The 20,941-nt window shown below is 41.9% G+C and overlaps 1 protein-coding gene across 4 annotated transcripts; it reads right to left on the bottom strand.

The window, feature by feature from the left end:
- Nucleotides 1-8,894: 8,894 nt before the first annotated feature.
- Nucleotides 8,895-15,675, bottom strand: LOC104445664 (F-box protein CPR1). Of its 4 annotated transcripts, none has more exons than XR_001987884.2 (3): nucleotides 14,489-15,675; nucleotides 9,271-13,315; nucleotides 8,895-9,165 (listed from the first exon to the last, which is right to left on the bottom strand). XR_001987884.2 is itself a non-coding variant. In XM_010059571.3 (2 exons), exon 1 carries the CDS (start codon nucleotides 15,551-15,553, stop codon nucleotides 14,516-14,518), a length of 1,038 nt encoding a protein of 345 aa, XP_010057873.2. In that variant the 5' UTR covers nucleotides 15,554-15,675; the 3' UTR covers nucleotides 8,895-13,315; nucleotides 14,489-14,515. The 4 variants fall into 4 exon arrangements, 1 of the variants encoding a protein (XP_010057873.2); XR_726039.3 differs by having other exon boundaries at nucleotides 8,895-10,117; nucleotides 10,376-13,315; XR_726040.3 differs by having other exon boundaries at nucleotides 8,895-9,975; nucleotides 10,376-13,315.
- Between the last annotated feature and the right edge of the window lie 5,266 nt (nucleotides 15,676-20,941).

Raw genomic sequence — 20,941 nt, 5'->3', positions numbered from 1 at the left:
GTAGAACTTTGCACTCCCTTTCCCAAACTACACATGATCCTGTCCTAATAACAAAAAACCGAAGACTCGCCGCTTTGGTGAAAGATATTCGCAAGGGAACACTTCCCAGCAAACAAGATTTAAATCTAAACGTGAGAAACACTCAAGTATATGATGAGACTCTAACTAGAGCAAACTTAATCTTGATCTCATGATGTTCAGGGGCAGGACTTTTAACTTAAACTTGCCTCTTGGTTATTAGAAATCGAGATTTATTTTTATTTGCCTTTCTGACTCATTTATCTTGTCATTGTTTCCCTGAGTGCCCGTCTACCTCTGCCATATCACCCATTTGACTGTCGTTTCCTTCTGTCCATTCCGTTTCTCTCCATCGCAAGAAATAGGAGGGGTTGATTCGATGAGAAATCAATTGAGTTTCACTGTCGGAGGAAATTTGTAGGCGATTCATACATGAGACAGTGCGATACAGCTTTTCGAGACCCGTTCAACGGTCAAAAAGGATGCTGCACTTTCCACATGGTATTCGGACCTCGGAGTCATATCACGAAACATAAGAGTCACAGCAACCACATCACACAACTCGACTGCAGTTCAGTTGCAGCAGTACCATGTACAAAGATCGGTCATTTCATTTATCTAGATTTGAGGTACCATTGCAACGTACGGAAACCTTGTTTTCCACTTAGAGGTCCTAGGATCGGATCCCGGAGAGAGCCCAAAAAAGACGTAGTAAATTGAAGTAATAGTGGAACTTATATTGTTGGGGGGCATAGCATAAGAAAGCAAAATACAGTACTGCTACCAGAAAAATGGAAAGTTTCGTCTATGACAAGTTGGTAAGGCTACCCACAAATATCAACATCTTTAGGCAAACACACACATGCTGGAAAGTTGAATCCGCATCTTAAAGTTCAGAAACAAAAAGCCACTTACGCTCACATTTTTCAACACAAGCATGGCAAAAGCGCGTCAACAGCATCAGATAAACATGGTAGTATCAAATTAAACAAAATAAAACACAGAATATATAGCAAGTTAAAAAGGCATTACAAAAGGTGAAGCGTTGAGAGCATAAACAAATGATGGGGAAACTCACTAATAGAATCCTTCAAGATCTCCTTCTTGGGGCGTGGGGGACTAGAGGTTCTAGGATCAAATCCCAGAGAGAGCCCAGAAAAGACATAGCAAATTTAAGTAATAGATGGAACTTATATTGTTCAGGGCAAAGCATGAGAAAGCAAAGACACACTACTGCAACCAGAAAAAGTGGAAAGTTCCATCCTTTTTTCTATTTTTTTTGGTTGGGGGGGTTGGTGCTTAGAGGTTCTAGAATCAGATCCCAGAGAGAGCCCAGAAAAGATATAGCAAATTGAAGTAATAGATGGAACTTATATTGTTTAGGGCATAGCATAAGAAAGCAAAGATACACTACTGCAACCAAAAAAAGTGGAAAGCTCCATCCATGACAAGTTGGTAAGGCTACCCACAAATATCAACATCCTTAGGCAAACAGCCACGAGTTTGGAAGTTGAATCCGCATCTAAAAGAAGTTCATAAACGAAAAGCCATTAACACTGGCATTTTTCGACACCAAGTATGGCAAATATGCATCGCAACATCAGAAAAACATGACAGTATTCTCGAGGCACTTTTTGTAATTCTTGAATTTTCATGGTTGATTTTCCTTATACTCTTCCCCTAATTTTTCCTGCTAACGGTTTCCGTGCAAATCAGTGTCATCTTTTATTCTTCTCAGTTTTAATTCCATCACAGTTTCCACACTTGTCATAACACCATCGTACTAGTTAGCTATAACTTTGCTCACGTTTCGTTTCTCCGTGACCATGTCATACAAATGGGCCAAGACAGCATGTGTCATCATAAGACGTTTTACCTAGAAAACAAAAGCACTATCTGATGCTTAAGTACATTAGTCAGATACAACAAATGTGTGCCTCCCTCCAAAACACGACAATCTTGCTTTAGAAATCGACAACCCAGATTAAGTTATATTCTAGCAAATTCACTTATCAGAGCAATCACAGTTCACAGGGATTATTCACTGCCCTTGCACAACTATGCCTCCATTAGCTCAGGAGTCATACGTGGACAAGAGGAAGGCAGTTTCTAATTAACTAAAAGATCAACAACAAGAGTGAAAATGACAGGTGCGAGTAAGCCAAGTCACCAAAATATTTACCAGAGACAATATTTTGCAGACACTATATAACAATGATAACTAATGGCAAGTATCAGTTCCCCGCTACTAGACCAAGCAGACCGACAATTAAATCTATCATTAAGCAGCCACAACGGTACGATGGATGGAATATGACCAGAATAGACTAACACACATCCTTTTCCCTTAATTTCCGTAGTCTCAAACCTAACATGTTGAATGGAACATTAATTGCAATGAAGGGAACTTCATTCCTATTTATTGGTAAGCTACGAACTAAAGCAATGAAAAATGTTTTCTTTTTCTTTTTCTTTTTTGGCTGTTTTAGCTCTTAGATAGATGTTCTCTAACCTATTGTTTCCACAGAAACCTTAGTGAATGTGTTCTCCGCATTATGCATAAACTCCCCTTCCATAACAGGGATTCTCCTTTCAAACAGCTTTATTCTTTCTTTCATCAGTAAAAATATGGATAAAAACTATGTGTTTGTGAAACATAATTTGGAATGTAATCTTCAATTCCAAGTTCCCAATTCCCACATAAGTTCCCCTTATAACTCAATCATCTCCTTCATTCTTTGTCCATATTTTCAAATTAATTAGATCGCAAAACCACATTAGTTGTTTCCTCAACTTCCCAAAAGTTATCCTGTCCACAAAAGAGAGAGGATCCCATCGTCCCTCGCATCAATTGAACAACTCTTCTTCCTCTAGAAAGAGCTGCCCTTAAGTGGGATATTCATCATGTTCACGTCAGTTTCTCATTCCATGCCAAAAGCCATGGAAAAAGTTTCTTTCACTTCATATTTTCACAAACATGCAAGAAGGAGGAAGCAGTTCAAGCAAAATCCACTATGCTAACCAGGTTATTAAAGGTATGTCTACGAAGAATCTGAGATAGTCCAACGCGAAAAAACTAGCTACTTACCCCATATGTTAATACCACAAGTTGCTGCTACAAAGGAGCTTGGCATGCCGTTCATATGGAACTGCTCGGCTTGATCGGTACCTAAATTGTACCAACCGAGAGTCTAAGTCTCACTGACCACTTCCACCAAAACTCAATGGTCATACTAGAAGTAAGCCAATGGCCGGACAGGTCGGAAACTCCACTAGTCACGTAGCGAGAACAACAAATCCCGGTTGGACCCATATCGTCTCATAATCCACACATCAACAGCCCTGGCTCAACATAAATGGAAAGGCAAAGATGCTCGCAAGACGGCCAAATCCATGCGAAGCATATTATCTATAACATTCGGCAGGTCCACCTCCGTCAAACTCTCAATACGAATATCAAAAGCCACCAACACTTTTGTCAAATCTCGCACCACTCCCAGAACCGTTGTCAAGTTTTGCTGCTGTACCATCGGACTCTCATTTGGTACAATTTACTTACTCATGATGAAGAGTCATTCCATATTAACGGCATGCCAGGCTTCTTCGAAGCAGCAACTTGTTTCTTCATAGAGTCGCACCTCAAGCGGTTCATGATCCCCTGCCTCTTCAGCATGGATCCCCTTCCATCGCGTACTTTGCATTTCTAATGTGGACCACGACCACGTTGCTCTATGAAGACCGACCCTAGGCATTTTAGGCTTGAGATGCTGAGATATCCCGTGGATTGGGTCTCTCTCGTTCATGGATTTGGGTATGATGGACTCGACTAGAGGGTACATGTTGCTAGGGTGTTTCAGACCTTGCAAAGGCCAATTATATCTGAAGTTAGCATCTATAGAGAAATATCTAACACGTGGAGGCGGCTCCGAGGATGCCATACTTTCTGGTTGGGCCGGGTAGAATGGAGTTCTCTTGTGCAGCCGTCTCCACTGGATAATGAGACACGAGTTACCCCATCCATTAAGTAGTCACGTATCCTGAACAAACTCTCCTGTGATTCTTCTGATCCATATCCACCGATAATCCAGCACGGGACACCCCATTCTTACTCACGATAAGTAATAAAGCAAAGACGCCTCCCGAGATGGCCAAATACATTGGAAACCTAAACTAAGCTGGTGTGCCTTCACGAAGTTTTCAGTATGAATATTAAAAGCCACTAGTACTTTTGCCGAATTCTTCACGTCTCATTATCCTAGCCGCCAGGAAAACCCCCATTGTGCGCGGATCAACCAGAGAGTATGGCAATATCCCCTGAAGCTGCCTCCACGTGTTAGTTCTTTGTCTATAGATACTAAGTGCAGATACAACTGGATTCTCCAAGGTCTGAACCAGCTTCAACAACACGCACTCTTCGTTCCTATTGTCATACCCAAATCCATAAACGCAAGCGCCACCGTGTGGACACGCACCTGGGCTGGAACAGCAACTCATTCGGGACTCGTTCACGTCCGTCAAAAATCGATAGGAGTAGAGTCTCAGGGGGATGCACACTGAAGAGGTAGAGGATCATGGAGCGCTTGAAGTGCGACTCTATGAAAAAACAAGTTGCTACTTCGAAGAAGCCTGGCATGTGGTTAATATGAAATGGCTCTTCATCATGGGTAAGTAAATTGTACCAAATGAGAATCCGATGGTACAGCAGCAAAACTTGACGACTGTCAATGGCTGGAGAAGTACCCCATCCATCAAGTAGCCACGTATCCTGAACAAACTCTCCCGTGATTCTTCTGATCCATATCCATTGATAATCCACACACGAACACCCCATTCTTGCTCACGATAAGTAATAAAGCAAAGACACCCTCCCAGATAGCTAAATACATTGAAACCTATTATCTCGTAAAACTAAGCTGGCCACAAAGTTTTCGTATGAATATCAAAAGCCACAAAGCCACCGGCACTTTTGCCGAATTGTGCATTGAGTCACGTCTCATTATCCAAGGCAGATGGCTGCCCAGAAAACCCTCATTGTGCGCGGATCAACCAGAGAGTATGGTAGTATCCCCTGAAGCTGCCTCCATAATCATCTCGCGTACAATCAAGGGCAATTGTATCCGAGGATAATTAAGACCCTAATTTAAAGCCACAAGAGTTTGTTCAATTTTATGAACAATCTTAGGCAGATGATTTTCCCACACCTTTTAAGAGAAAACTGTTCAAAAACTATATTTTTTAATTTAAAAACAAATAAAAACGTTTGAAACTTTTTTTAAAAATATATATTTTTTGCAATTTTTTTATTCCGAAAATAGTACTCGGGCCGGGCCCTCGGCCCGATTCAAACGTGGGTCGGATAAGGATCATGAGTTTGGGCCATGAACACTAAAAGCCAAATTGAAGAAGTGGGTTTGATGACTTATACCCATTCGGAAAGGCCAAGATCAAGCCCAAATTTATCAAAGGAAATCACTTAAGCCCATTTACACTAAGATCACTTTAAAACAACTTCCAGCATGTCCTAAATAAGCCTAGCTCCGAAATTAGCCCACTTAGGTCCCGTTTGTTTGTATTTCTTTTTTGTGTTTTTAAACATTTTTTCTGTTTTTGTTCCTGAATAAAAAAGGAACAAACGCTGTTTGACAAGTCGTTCTTTTTTTGTTCTTTTGTTCCTGGAACAAAAAAGAAAAACAAAAAAAGAAACACAAATTTTGTGTTTCTTGTTTCTAACACAAATCGAAACACTTTTTTTTTGTTCTTTTTTTCTCTTATTTTTTGTTCTTCTTTCTAGGCCGGGATCTCGGGCGAGATCGAGCCGCCCGCCGGCCGGCGAGCTCGGCCTTGCTCAGCGGTGGGCTCCTGGGCGAGGCCGCGCCGCCCGCCGGGCGAGCTCGGCCTCGCCGCACCGGCCAAAAGAAGAAAAAAATGAAAAAGAAAAAAGAAAAAAAGGAAAAATAAGAAAAAAATAAAAGAAATAAAAAAATTATCCAAATTTACCAAACATGTTTCTATTTATTTTTTATTCCCGAAACAAGCTTTACCAAACGCGTATTTTTTGTTCAAAATTGTTCCCTAATGTAAATACTTTTTTCTATTTCTTCCCCTAACAATTTTTAAACAAACACAACCAAACGCGCCCTTACTTGACATATCCACAAACTCCTTCTTAGGCACGAAAATAACCGTAAACCCAATAAACTAACCTAAGCCCAACAACATAATTCCTCCCGAACCAAACACGAGACCCCCACGTCTTGAGTCCAGGTTGGTCTCATCCCATCCCCTGAACAATGCAGCTTCTCTCTCGCGACTCCTCCTTCCCCGAAGTCATTTTTACCTTTTTATAGTTTTCTATTTTTTTTTTGTTTTGCTTTTTTTCCTTTTTATTCTTTATCCTTTTTTTTCTTTTTTTTTTTCTTCATCCCTTCCCTGCACCTTCTCCTTCTGCGACTACTCCTGAAGTCATTTTTGCCTTCTTTCTCTTTTTTTTTTTCTGATTTTTCTTTTTCCTTGTTCTTTTTTATTTCCCTTTGGCGTTCTTTCTTCTTCCCCGACGCTTCTTCCTCAATTTGCGCCATCCTCACCGAACTAAAAACAACACCACGGTGAACCCTCACCGGTGTTTGGAGGGTCGCCAAGCTACCATTTGGCGCCGGTCATTCGTTCCGACCGACGATGACCACTGTTGGACACCCATTCCGGTGACCACAAACCCATTTTTTGGCGCGAAGAAAAACGTCATCGACTCGAATACGCAATGAATATTTCTCACTAACACTAAGAAAACACCACAAATACGAGCAAAGCAAGCAGGACTCAGCAGGCATGGGAGCAAAAAACGAGTTAATCTTGCGTTAAAACATACACTGCTCTTCGGTTTTTTATTAAGGCATTTCATCGAACACATAAGATGCACTAACTAACTAGAGAGGTAAGCATAGACTCGATCGGGGCTCGGGTTCAGGCCAAGATCATCACGCGATACACAAGCACTATTTTGGATCGGCTCAGGAACAAGTTTATCAGCATTTAACTTGAGTTTAAACAAAAATAACAAGTCCATAACACCAAACACAAACAAATATTTGCATAAAGCACTACAATAAGCACATACGCTGTATGAGGAATGAACACGAGCACAACGGAATTTCGGGCGAGGATCGAGACTGAAGCTCGTGCGAACTAGTCGACCACGAGCTCCAGCCCGACGCCCCCACCAAAAAAAAAGGGCAGACGTACTCGGGAATGACCTACCTGTTTCGAAGGGGAGCGCTGCGACGGACGACGGCTCTCGGGTGGACGACTGGCGACGGCGAAGCTTCCTTCAGTCTCACTCTCTCCCTTTGGCTCGCCCTCTACTCTCTCGAGCTCTCTCCAACTCTCTGTCCTTCGCCCCTGCTCCCTTCTGAGAGTCCTCCTCCGCTCCTTTTCTTCTTCGCGGCGCCCGGCCTCCTGCCGTGCCAGCTGCCCTTGCCGTCCTGATCCGCGACCACCAACTCCAGCCGATCGTCCCCTGATTCGGCTGTTCCCCTGCTCCCCTCTGCTGTTGCTGCTTTTCTTCCTTTTAAGCTCGGGCAATGACAGGCGCGCATGCCTTCTGCCACCGCCAGCCTGTCGCGGCCGCTTGATCTCCGATCCTGGGATGACGCCGTCCTCTGACCTCGCGATCCTCTGCCTCGCCCTTGGCTTGTAAGTTTCTCCTTTTGCAGGAGTGGGGTTGGTGTGAGGGGAGGAAGAAGACTCACGCATGGGTTGGGCTGAAATAAAAGGAGATGGACCGGCCCAAGTGCAAAAGAGAGAAAAGGAAAAGAGATAGGTCGGCGAGCCCACGGACGAAGAAAAGCCCTCTACTCGGCCTCATTCGATCTTCTTCTCCTTTTTTCTTTTTTTCTTTTTTTTTTTAATTAGCAAACTTTTTGGAAAAATAAAATAAAATAAAAATTATCATTAGTGATGCAAATATTCCTAATGCTAAAACGCGATGCAATTTAGTAAAAATTGTTTTTTTTTTTTTTTTTTGTAGATTTTTTGATAAATTTTAAAACTAGTGACGCAAATGCTCCTAATGTCTATATGTGATGTGATTTTAATGAATTTTTTTGTTAAGGGTTTAGAAATTAATCCCTAATTTTTCAATGCAATTAATAAACACTTAAACAAATCGCCAAAATTTAGGTATCAACAACTATTGCATCAAATAGCCTTACGACCACATTGAATAAATTAGAAATTCGAGAAATACATTACACATTGGATAAAAATTCAACGATTATCTATGTCATTTCTTTAAATTTTAGGGATAGTTGCTTTGATCACCCAATCTCGCTCTTTTACTAAACTGCTAAATCGTGAAAAGGTAAGGGGGAAAAATAAAACAGTTGGTTATGGTTTCACAAAATTTCACATTTTATCGATTGAATGATCTCGAATCGGTTTGGTTCAATTTCATTGGGTCGACAAAAGAACAATCATTATCATGGAGAGAGTGTAAAGCCCCTCTGCTCAGTCCCAGCCGACACTACTTGCTAGGGCAAAAGAGTACAGCGCCTGTGGAGGTGAAAGCTACAAGCTCATCTTCCAACTCCACGACACACATGAGCTGTTGAGGAGGGAAATTCAGTCGTGCTAGGAAATCACAATTCGAGCACATCGATTCGAGCGTGAGCCGTCACAAATAAAAGACGAACTTGCGTCCTCATCTGTCTCATTCCTTTCAGAAGAAGCAAACCGATGCCAAGCAACGGGATTGGCAATGGCCTATGTAGAAACACCGATGATATGTCGATAAGAGATGAGCCATCGCCCATATCTCGGATGACCTACGATGATGACGCATATGTCCAACCAGTGGAGCTTCCAAATGTCGGACTTCTCAGTTGCATTAAAGATCAAGATACTGTATTGAGCATGTTTTAAGGTAAATGTCAAGACAGGTAAACAAGCTTAGCTCAAACATGCACTGGGCTGGTTGATCTGTCCATAATTTCATGTCCCAAAGGGGAATCCATTGGTCAATTCATAGAGTGAGAAAAGCAGATACACACAACATTGAGCGCTAGATGCAGGATAGTACTTGACAGAACAAATATTTGCTTTCCTGTAAATGCCAAGAAGACTTGCTTCCACTTTTATGCACCATATCTTGACCTGTTCAATTCAACAAAAGGTATTAGATCGAATTGTAGAGAGTATGGTTAAGAGAGTTGCTAGCGTATATCAAGGGATTGAGAGAATGGCGGAATCAGATGTTACCCCAACTGCTGTTGTTAAAGAAAAGGCTCAAGAGGAGTCTTTGGCCAAGATAATTGAGGGAGGTCACGTCCTCCTTGGACGAAAATCTCACCAATGTGTTTTTGGCCGTGGGCAAATTGAAGCATGGGTTCAAGGACCTGAAGGAGCTGATCAACGAGGTCAACTTATTATGCTATATTCAAGGGATATTGCCATCCATAGTTTGAATTTCAAGTTGTACGGTTCTTGTCAGCGGACTCGTGTCTTATAGTAGGTTTCCTTATTTATGCTAATTAGCTCTTCTTTCTGTAACTTCTTGTTAAATAATATATAGTATAATGTTAGGATCTATGTAGCTAGGGTTTATTGTTCACTCTTGCTCTATATATGGGCTTGTATTCTCATTCCATTATAAACTCCACAGTGACAGTCAAGATTTTCTTGGAAACCGCGTCGATGACGATGAATCATCCAACCTTATCACCACCGAATCACATCTTGGACAGGAACATCAATGACATCTTGGCCTAAGTATCTGGACCAAAAAATACCGAGGTGACACATCTCGGACAGAAGCACCAGTCACGTCTAGATGACGTCTTGTTCTAGGAGTCAGATCGGACAATCGTACCCCACTTGTACCATGAAGGAAGCAGATTTCCAGGGGAAAAAGAATAAGATGGTAGGTCTCTGGACGACTTAAAAAGACCGTCAACGTAATTCGACCTGCAACAAGAGCCATGATGTTAAGTCAACTACAAGTCTTCTGGTGCTGCTCCCCTGTTCAATCACAACGGAGAAGAAGACGCGACAGGCTAAAGAACTCTAACTTGTCCACAAGAGAAGGAACAGTAATTTCACCGTGCTCCTGCATATACGTTCAATAAGATAGAGCAAATAAGCAGATGCAACAGGCCGGCAACTACCAGCCTCCATAATTAACATTTTAGAAGCCGACATAACCAAGGCCAAAGATTGCATAAAATGAGCTGCTCAAGCCCCCATTCTGACCGGACCATTTAAGGGAGAAAAAAGTATTCACCCACGACCTTCAATCTGTCCATATGAAACATTAATATTCTGTGAAATACTGATTGCTTAAGCGATAATGGCTCAGAAGCATCACCTGGAAAACAAGCTCCGTGGTTTACTCAGCAGCAAAAGAAAGATGCTGCAAAAATTGAGGTCATAAAGGGACTCTTTTCTTGGAGAACTGACTCTCGATTTGTCAGAAAAAACTCCCATTGATCAGCAACATTGCATGACATTCCTGACTCCCGGGCAATTAGAGTGCATTCAACCCATTGGGTATGAACTGTTTAACACTTGTTATGGAACAATGCTTCATAAGGGGACTTTTTCCTTGGAGAAGAACCGACTCCTGATTCGTCAGAAAAAGGAAAAAAACCCTCCCATTGATCAACAACATTGCACGAAATTCCTCATTCAGGCAATGAGAGTGCCTTCAACCCATTGGGCATGGAATGTTTAACAGAGCTTTTTATAGAACAATGCTTCGCATGGATTTGGATTTAACTAGAATGGCAGGCAACTAGAGTGCCTTCAACCCATTGGGTATAGACTGTGTAACGCTCGTTATAGAACAATGCTTCATATGGGGACTCTTTCCTTGGAGAAGAACTGACTTCTGATTCGTCAAGAAAAACCCTCCCATTGATCAACAACAGTGCACGAAATTCCTCACTCTCAGGCAATGAGAGTGCCTTCAACCCATTGGTTATGGAATGTTTAACAGAGCTTGTTATAGAACAATGCTTCACATAAATTTGGAATTAACTAGAATGGCAGGCAACTAGAGTGCCTTCAACCCATTGTGTAAGACTGTTTAACACTTGTTACGGAACAATGCTTCATAAGGGGACTCTTTCCTTGGAGAAGAACTGACTCCTGATTCATCAGAAAAAAAACCCTCCCATTGATCAACAACATTGCACAAAATTCCTCATTCTCAGGCAAAGAGTGCCTCCAACCCATTGGGTATGGAATGTTTAATAGAGTTTCTTATAGAATGATGCTTCACATGGATTTGGATTTAACGAGATTGGTGGGCAATTAGAGTGCCTTCAAACCATTGGGTATGGACTCGTTAACACTTGTTAGGGAACGATGCCTCATAAGGGGACTCTTTCCTTGGAGAAGAATTGACTCCCGATTCGTCAGAAAAAAACCCTCCCATTAATCAACAACATCGCAAGAAATTCCTCACTCAGGCAATGAGAGTGCCTTCAATCCAGTGGGCATGGGATGTTTAACAGAGCTTGTCATAGAACAATGCTTCAAATGGATTTGGATTTAGCTAGATTGGCATGGGCAGGCCACAATAGATGCTTCGTTCTAATACTGTTCCAGGCACTATCATAAAAAATGGCTGCAGCAACTTTTATGTGTGGTACATTGCCACTGAACTGGATCAAAAGCAAATTTCCTAGCATAACATACCAGGATGGCAACACTCAGTAGTCACTTTCAAACCAGATGTAGGAATCTTCCCTCTCCCAGTTATTCCATTCGATCTATAACTCTGACCAGAGACCCAATAATGTCTTATTGAAGAGATTAGAATCGATACAAAGCTTCTTCAGATGGTTACCCATGCTTCTCTCCACAAAGCTTACAAGTCACCTTTTGCTCTTGGAAGACAAATATGGGAGTAGCTTATTTTTATTTTGGCACTTTGATTAATAAAAGCCTGCAAAGCATATGCTATTAGCATGAATGGAACCTTTCTCCACCGATCGTGATTGCTCTTGGGTTCCACAAAAATGTCATTTACAGAAGAAGGCTCTGCTCATCCACTCTACATCAACTTGTGACAATCAGTGTTAACAAAAAATCTTTCAAGGACCTATAATCCATCCATCTGGAGCATGTTTGTAACCCCAAACTTTGCCACTAACGCAGTCAATTGTAATTTTCAACTGAAGACATTCAAGTATTCTTGGGGAGAATGTTGCAGAATCCAAATTTTCACATTTTTTCCTCCTCCAGCATCACATCCGTGTTGAGTTCCAGAGTTCCAGAACATCGATTATTCCTAGAGGTGGTGGTAATGATGTCAAAGTCAAGCTAGCTGATTGGAATTTGAGATACAAGAGCAACTATCGATTCAACATCTTCGGTGGATGCCTCTTGTTCCTGTTTAATCCCCTTCGTTTCGAAAGTTAGTTTCTACTTCTACATTTATTTCTTCCTCGTTTTCCCCTTTCTTCCTTTTCTGAGGTTTCTTTGAATTTTTCCACACTTGTCCCTCTAAAGTTTCTTTGTACAATTCTAGATGGGCCAAGTGAGTGAGTGAGCAATAGTTCAGGGTAAGGCTGAGCTTAGACGACTATAGTAAGGGGTGCATGAGTCATTCAGAACCTAAGTGCCACAGTTCATGATCTCACGTGCCTGCCTATGACAAATATATTTAGATCAAGTTGTAGGAGCGTGATTGAGAGAGTTGGTAGTGCATATCAAGTGGTTGAGAGAATATCAGAATCAGAAGTTATTGGTATTACTGTTGTTGGAGAAAAGGCTCGAGAAAAAAATCTCGTGCCAAGAGGACTCAATTGAAGGATGGCATGTCATCCTTCGATGAAAATCTCACTAAGGTGTTGTTGGTCATGGGCAAATTGAAGTATGGGTCTAATGACTTGAAGGAGCAGATCAACTGGGTCGACTTATTATGCGATATTTAAGGAATATTGCAATCCCTAGCTTGAATTGCAAGTTATGTGGTTCTTGTCAGCGGGCTTGTCTGATAGTAGCTTTCCTTACTTGTGCTAATTAGTTCTTCTTTGTGTTACATCTGTTGATAGCAGTTTGTTCTTCATGGAAAGAAAAAAGTACTCTCTACTTACAGGCTGAAAGGTAAGCTTTGCAGGTCGGATAGCTATTTTTGATCCATCCATTTTGTTACCAACCTTTCCCGTCGATACGTCGATACATCGGTCCACGTCGTACATCGGTCCATGTCATCGAAAGTTGAGCAATGAATCTAAAAACTGGGAGAAAAAGCTTCCCTTCTCCTGTTGCATTTCCTGAGCTAAGTAGTACACGGTACCTGGAAAAACCAATTAATTGTCAGCGCAAGCCCTCAGGCACACAAAAGCAATTATCAATTGTTTTTCAAATATGTTCTTCACTTACTAAAGGACAATCTTAGACGCATTGAATATATCATGAATTGGGAAGGAAAACGAATGTCTTACGTTGAAAGTTTCAAGAACTACTAAATGCATCACTCTTTTAGATATAGTTAGAAGTAATAATTTAGTGTTAAATTATATCTAAAGTTATTAGGTTTGAATTAGAAACAAAAAAAGTCTTAAGGTTTTTTTTCTTTTATCCACCTTTTGTAAATTCTCTCCCCGTAGTTTTTCCCACAAGAATTTTCCACATAAATCTGTGTGTCATTTTATGGGCGGCCCTATCTCCACCCCCACTTTGGCTAAGACACCCATTTTTTTCACTTAACTAACCAAAATACCCTCTCCCTCTCTCCCTCCCTCCCTCCCTCCCTCCCTCTTTCTCTCTCTCTTCAAATTATTGTTTCTTTTTTATCAGGCTAACCCACAAAACTAACTCTATTTTTATCGTCTCTCTCGTTAGTTTCACAATATAAATGCTCCATCACAATCAATTGTTTCCATAGAAACCTTAGTGAATGTGTTTTCTTCATATGCATTATACATAAACTTCTCTCCTATAGCATGTTTCAGACAGATTTATTTTTTCTTTCATCAGCAAAAATATGGATAAAAAAATTAAAAATAAAGAAGCACCCTACAACTATTTTGTTTTGCAAAACATGATTTGGCACATAATCTTCAATTCCAAGTTCCCAATTCCCACATTAGTTCCCCTTATTTCTCAATCATCTCCTCTATTCGAGATCACAAAACCAATTTAGTAGTCTCCTCGACTTCCCAAAAGTTATCCCATCCACAAAAAGAGAGAGGATCCGATCATTCCTCGCAGCAATTCAACAACTCTTGTTCCCCTAGAAAGAGCTATCCCTTAATTAGGATATTCATCGTTTTCATATAAGTTTCCTTGTTCCATCCAAAAGCCGTGGAAAAAAGTTTCTTTCACTTCACATTTTCGAAAACATGTAAGAGGAAGGAAGCAGTTCAAGCAAAATCCACTACACTAACCAAGTTATTAAAGGTCCATCTACGAAGAATTTGAGACAGTCCAACACAAAAGAACTAGCTACTTTTCACGGCGTACTTACCTCCTCATCTCGGCAGTTCATCCATAATCAATTGACCGGAACAAAGGTTCGCAAACAAATTTCTGCTTCCAAGACTGGCATGGCAATTATATCGAATCTCCGGTCATGCCCTGTTGGTAAATCATGCCAACGGAGAGTCTCAGTGCCGACTCTCACCAGAACTTCACGACCATTCTGGGAGTAAGCCAATGGCCGGACAAGTCCCAAAGGCCTTGAGTGGTTAGGCATTGAGAACAACATATCCCATGGTCTGTTCAATCCATAGTCTCTCATAATCCACACATCGACACCCCTTCGCTCACCATAAACAATAAGGCAAAGACACCGTCCGAGGACGGCCAAATCGATGTCAAGCCTATTATCTATAAAATTAAGCTGGTGCACCTCCACAAATTCCTCAATACGAAAATCAAAAGCCACCAACACTTTTGCCGAGTTTGGCACCAGCTCGCGTTTCATCAACCAGTGCAGACGGCCGTGCACAAAAACCCCCATCATTTTGCGTGTCGAGACCAGATAGTATGGCATCTCCTGGAGCTGCCTCCACTCGTTAGCTCTCAAACTATAGATACTAACCGCAGATTCAATTGGTTCTTCAAAGGTCTGAATCAGCCTCAACAACACATAATCATCATTCTCATCATCATAACCAAATCCATGAACGCAAGCAGAGGGATACAATCCACCGCCTATCTGAGTATCTGTAGGAGGCAAGAACTTATGCCTCCTAATGAAGGGATTCCAAATAGCAACGTCGCGGACATCCGGTTTAGAAATGCAAAGTAACCCACGGCAAGACCCTAGCGCCTTGATCCGCTTCCACCTGAGAGGGTACTCTATCTCCACCACGTCACCCGGGGAAACCAGATCGATACAGTAGAGGCTTGAGGAACCCCTGCAGCAGAAGCAGAGGTTCGTGCTTGACTCGATCGACCGATTCAGGTGCGACTCCATGAAGGGACGGCTGTCTATCAAGCAACGCCACCGTGTGCAAACGCACCTGCACTGGAGCAGCGACTTCACCGGCAATCGGTTCAGTATCTCGGTGATAAAAGGACTCTCCATTCCCCAGGCTTCTTCGAAAACCTCACCTCCTTACAGCTCGAGACAAACCGCGACAAAGAAGATGACGATGAGAAAACGCTACTCTTTTGGCAATTGATTCCCATGATCCAGAAGGAACATCGAAGGGGAAAGGGGAAAAAGGAGTATCAGTGCGAGTTAACCTCACCTTGACTTCTTCTCCTCCTCCTTCTTAACTTTTCTTCTCTTTCTCCTTATTCACCTTTTCTTCTCCCATCAGGAAAGGGAGAAACTTGCGCTTGAATCTTGACGTCACCCCTCGGAATATGCCGGAGGGTCCCATTCGCTGGCCCCTCATGAGTAAGGCTACGGGAACTCCACTGCTCTCCAAATAAAGTTGATGCGCTCATCCAGCCAATGAATATCTACTTTGCATCCTATCCTGCTCTCCCTTTTTGATACCACAGTGGTCGCTAGTGACGGCTTTGAAAATTGGCCGATCCGTTCTCTTTTTCCAGCAAAGAAAATGAGAATGGCAAGCGCTGGACGCCTCAAAACGTCCAACCGATATACTCAGCAAACGAACAAATGGAGATGATAACACAGAGACAGCACTAGCAAACAACATTTGCATTGCACCCAGTATTCCCCAACAATTAAGATTTCCTACTTTGCAACAACCCCGCAAAAACACTGACCACAATCAGGCCACATTCAAGACACACGCATACACACGGCTACGGCCGGGCAGACTGCGCCAAACAGCCGCCCGCCGCAACAACGCCACGGCACTCACATGACCGACCGGAGCCCGAGCGACTGCACGAAGCCGAAGTTGGCGCCGTCGCGGAAACCGGACCTGAGCACGCCGTGATCGACCATCGCGAAGTAGATTCCGGCGGCGGCGGCAGCCTGGCCGTCGGGGGCATCGAGCTCCATGGGCTTTTCGAGGAGCCGATCGTGGGGGGAGAGGGATTCGATTCCGGGATCGGATGTTCGTGGTGGAATGAGGGATTTCATAGATGATAAAAGCCTTTTTTGGGGCCCGATCCGTTTGGCCTTTTTTTCACGCGGGAGTCGGGCTCCCGCGCTTTTTTTTTGCCGTGGACGGCGAGGAAAACGAAGGACAGCGCGCGCCCAATTTTTCTTCCTAAATTCCCGCGCCCCGCTTTTTCCCCCAAGAGACCTGTCCTATCAAAGTCTACCGCTCGATCGAACTACCATTCTCGAAAGAGGTCGGACCATGCTGCGAGCAAACCTCTGATCAGCTTTGTACTCCGAGCATTTTGTCGCCTCATGCGAAGAGAAGAGGCTTTTGGAATTCTTGAGACCTTGATGGGGGCTCCCGTGACAAGTTCCTACTTGCACGTGCTGATTGGGGGGTCCCGATCAAACGTTCAATGACAAAGTGTGAGACCCTTATGGTATATTCTTTGTATAATAACCCAAAATGGTCTTAATGTGCAATATAGTCTCTAAACTTTTAATACATCCAATATGACCATTGAATTTTAATTCAATATGCAATGTGAGCCTTGAAATTTTTGTAAGTATTCAATCGACTCCCTGAATATATGAAAAATATTCCATGTTGTTTTTTTTTTTTTGTTGATCTAAAATTAGAGACAACATTGAACATTTTCACATAATTTAGAAATTATCTTAAATATGAATCAAAAGCCTAGGGATTCAACATATTAGAAGTTCAGGAAATACATTGCATCAAGGACTATTTGTGTCATTTTCTTTAAAATTTAGGGAAAGCAACTTTGATCACCCAACTTTACCCTTTTAATTATATAAAAGAAAAAAATTGCTGAATTGGGGAAAGGGAAAAGGCGGAAAAAAAGGAAAGAGAAGGGGTCAAATTTGTACTAAACTTTAGGCGACGGATGACGCTGTGAATAGTAAAATGGTTCAAACGATGATTCCTAGAAACTAAGGAAATTGATAAATTAACTTGACTTGGTTTCACCGTCTCGGCACCAAATCAAACCGAAAAGTTCAAAAGGGAATTGAACTGGATTAATGGTTCGAAAAGATTTGAATTGAGCTTCAGCTCCAATAGTATGAGAGATTTTGTGAGGTTTTAAGTTGTTAGATAAAAGTATGTTTTATTATTTTAAATATTATAAGCTCTTAGAAAAGTTTACAGTAATCTTACAAAATCTCACATTCTATCGGTTGATTGATTTCAAATCAGTTCTATTCAATTTTATTGGATCGACATGAGAACAATCATTATCATGGAGAGAGTGTAAAATCCGTCCACCTCGATCCCGGCCAAGCTGCTTGCCAGGCCAAAAGGGTATTGTGCCTGCGGATGCGAAAGTTCCGCGCTCATCTGCCAACTCCATGACATGCATGAGCTGTTGATGGGGAAATTCGACCGGGCTAGTAAAGCCCGGGCGTCCTGAGGACGAGCCACCGCGACACGGTTGTACCTTTGAACTGCTTGGCTGTCGAGCATATCGACTTGAGATCGTGACAAATGCTCGTCCCTTGTCTTTCCAGGAGTACGCCTACCCCGCTCGGAAAGGAGGCTCTGCTATTAGTTCGTTTATATCGGGACCTTTCGAAAGTGACTGGCGTGCTGTGTTTTTCAACGTTGGTGGATGATGCGTCGGCAACGAGATTCCTTACACTTTCCCTTTCCTCCTCGGCAAGTCCTGGTCAACAACACAGATCTCGACCTCCCAACACTCGCCAAAAAGATGATCATTTTCCCTGAAAGAAGCGTGAATCACAAGTTGCCCAGTCGACCTCTTTTCCATAAGGGTCCTTTGCTTTTCCCACATGAGTTCTGTCAGGATGCGCCCCAAAAAAGGTCCGGATACGGCTTGTGATGCCCGGAGTACCAGACATTTTTAGGAATTGGGTAGTGTCGTGATCGTATGATAGAATTATTGATGCGGAACGACAGTCTCGAGCGGGGGAGAATTGGCGACTCGATGGGGCTTTGTATGCTACTGTTTTGCTTTCTTCGTCATCCCGAATCGAACTGCTAATGCACTGCGCAATAGGATTGAAAGCGCAAATACCACAAAGTCATAAATGGAGACAACTTACAAGGAAGCACTGCAGGCCCCGTCTGATTTCGCCCCGGCCCATAGTAGAGCCTATCGCTTCGCTTATAATGATGATTAACTAAACCTTTTTGGGAAGCTAGGAACAATTCTCCTTTTTCCAAAATAGAAGTTAAAAGACTTAACATTAAAATCACATTCTACCGTTATCTGATGCCTAACAGTTCAGCATAATATACGGACGTGCATCCTTCCTGATTCAATCCTACTATTTTCTTCGATAAGTTGACCATTCGAGCTGGAAGGATGGGTACTCCGATCATTCCTTTGACTGCTCGCAGTTGGGTTATCGTTCTTCCAACTCCAGCACAAGTAAAATGCGAACTTGGGTTCGTATCGGTCTCATTCCTGTCAGAAGAAGCGAACGGATGCCGAGCAGCACAATTGGCGATGACCTGTGCAGAAATACCGACAAAGGGTTGATGAGAGATGAACCATCACTAATTTATCCGATGATCTGCGATGATGACGCCTATGTCTAACCTGTGAAGTTTCCGAACGTCAGACTTCCTAGTTTGAATGTAAATGTCAAGTCAGGTTAACAAGCTCAACTTAACTCGAAAGTGCACAAGGCTCGTTGATCTGCCAAGAATTTCTTGTCCGAAAGTGGAAAATCCATTGGTTAGATCATAGACTGAGAAAAGCAGATACGCACCGCAGCATTAATGCTAGATCCAGGATTGTACTTCGACAGAACAAGATATTTGCTTACAAGTGAATGTTAAAAACACTTGCTTCCTGCTTTATACGCCATATCTTGATCCGTTCAATTCAACAGATTAGATATGAACGTAGACCATAACTGTGATAGCGTTGGGAAGTGAGAAGAATTTGGAGCTTAATAATACATTTTCACATCTCCCATCGCAAAACTGTGCTAACCAGCAAATAAATACCAAATTTATGAAGGGAAATAATAAAGCTCGACTCTTTAAGTTAGGCTATGTGACCCTCTTCTCTTTTGAGAGCAGCCGTGAATTTCAATAGTAAGTGTTCATGCATCCGGTTCTACGTGAGTGCTCCTCCTACTCCGAGTTGTAATTATAAATCCCGGGTTTCAACTATTTTTTCCTGTACAAAATGTTAGATTGAAAGTTTCGAACTGATTAGAAGTAATAATGTCATAAGCTTATGCCATTTATGAGGATTGGCTAGCTAACAATAGAAATGCGGCAAATCAAAGCAATTGGGTTTGTAGCCCACTAGTAGGCTCGTCAAATGAGTGGATCAAATCGAAATCGGATAGAGTTGAAAATGACCCAATCCAAAATGACTCATTTATGGACAATACAAATTTAGCTATCTTTACTCCACCTGACCTAGAATCCATTTTTTAGTAATTTTTCTTCTTAAATTGTTACTTTTTTAGAATGGACGGCTCCATAAATTGACTCATTCAGCGTGACAGCTTGAGGGTTGAATTATGGATGAAAGCGTAAGGTTGGTGGTAAGGCAAAACGTGATGGATATTGTTTGAGTTACTAGCAACGCCCTCATTCTCATGAACTGGTTCACTTCCAAGCATCAGCTAGTCACAGTGGTCGGAGTACAATTGCTAATCAACATCAAAATGCTAGTTGGAATTAAGGAAAACAACATCAACGTCTTTCCATATTGAAATGCTATCGAGAATCCTAATAACAAGGAAACATCTTTGTTGCGACCTCCCGAAGCGAGTTGGACCACCTAGGGTTTGGCTAATGGATTATTAAGTCTAAACTTAGCTCGGGCTCTTCCAAATTTATATCAATTCGCGACTTAGATTCAAGTTTTTTTTAAATGAATTTTATCTAAAAGTCGTCACTAATCAGTTTATGGTAGGTCGACTAGATACCTAAATAAAATAACGGAAAAAAAAAATTACTCCTACGAACTAGAGACTTTGGATACGGGAACTTAATTACACTAGATTTTTCTAATACCCTTTCGATATCATTCTTTTTATTTTCAAAAATGTCTTTACAGGTAGTTTGAATTTATTTTAATCTAAATTACTATCATACAAATGGATGATTACAAGAATACTCAATCATTATTAAACACTCAACGAATCAATAATAAATTGATACCACAGTGGTTGCAAGTGACGGCTTTGAAAATTGGCCGATCCGTTCTCTTTTTCCAGCAAAGAAAATGAGAGTGGCAAGCGCTGGACGCCTCAAAACGTCCAACCGATATACTCAGCAAACGAACAAATGGAGATGATAACACAGAGACAGCACTAGCAAACAACATTTGCATTACACCCAGTATTCCCCAACAATTAAGATTTCCTACTTTGCAACAACCCCGCAAAAACACTGACCACAATCAGGCCACATTCAAGACACACACATACACACGG

This window comes from Eucalyptus grandis, chromosome 11, assembly GCF_016545825.1.
Source record: "Eucalyptus grandis isolate ANBG69807.140 chromosome 11, ASM1654582v1, whole genome shotgun sequence".
Taxonomy (NCBI): Eukaryota; Viridiplantae; Streptophyta; class Magnoliopsida; order Myrtales; family Myrtaceae; genus Eucalyptus; species Eucalyptus grandis.
Note: the sequence above shows the minus strand (reverse complement) of the source record. Positions and strands in the feature narration are given on the sequence as shown.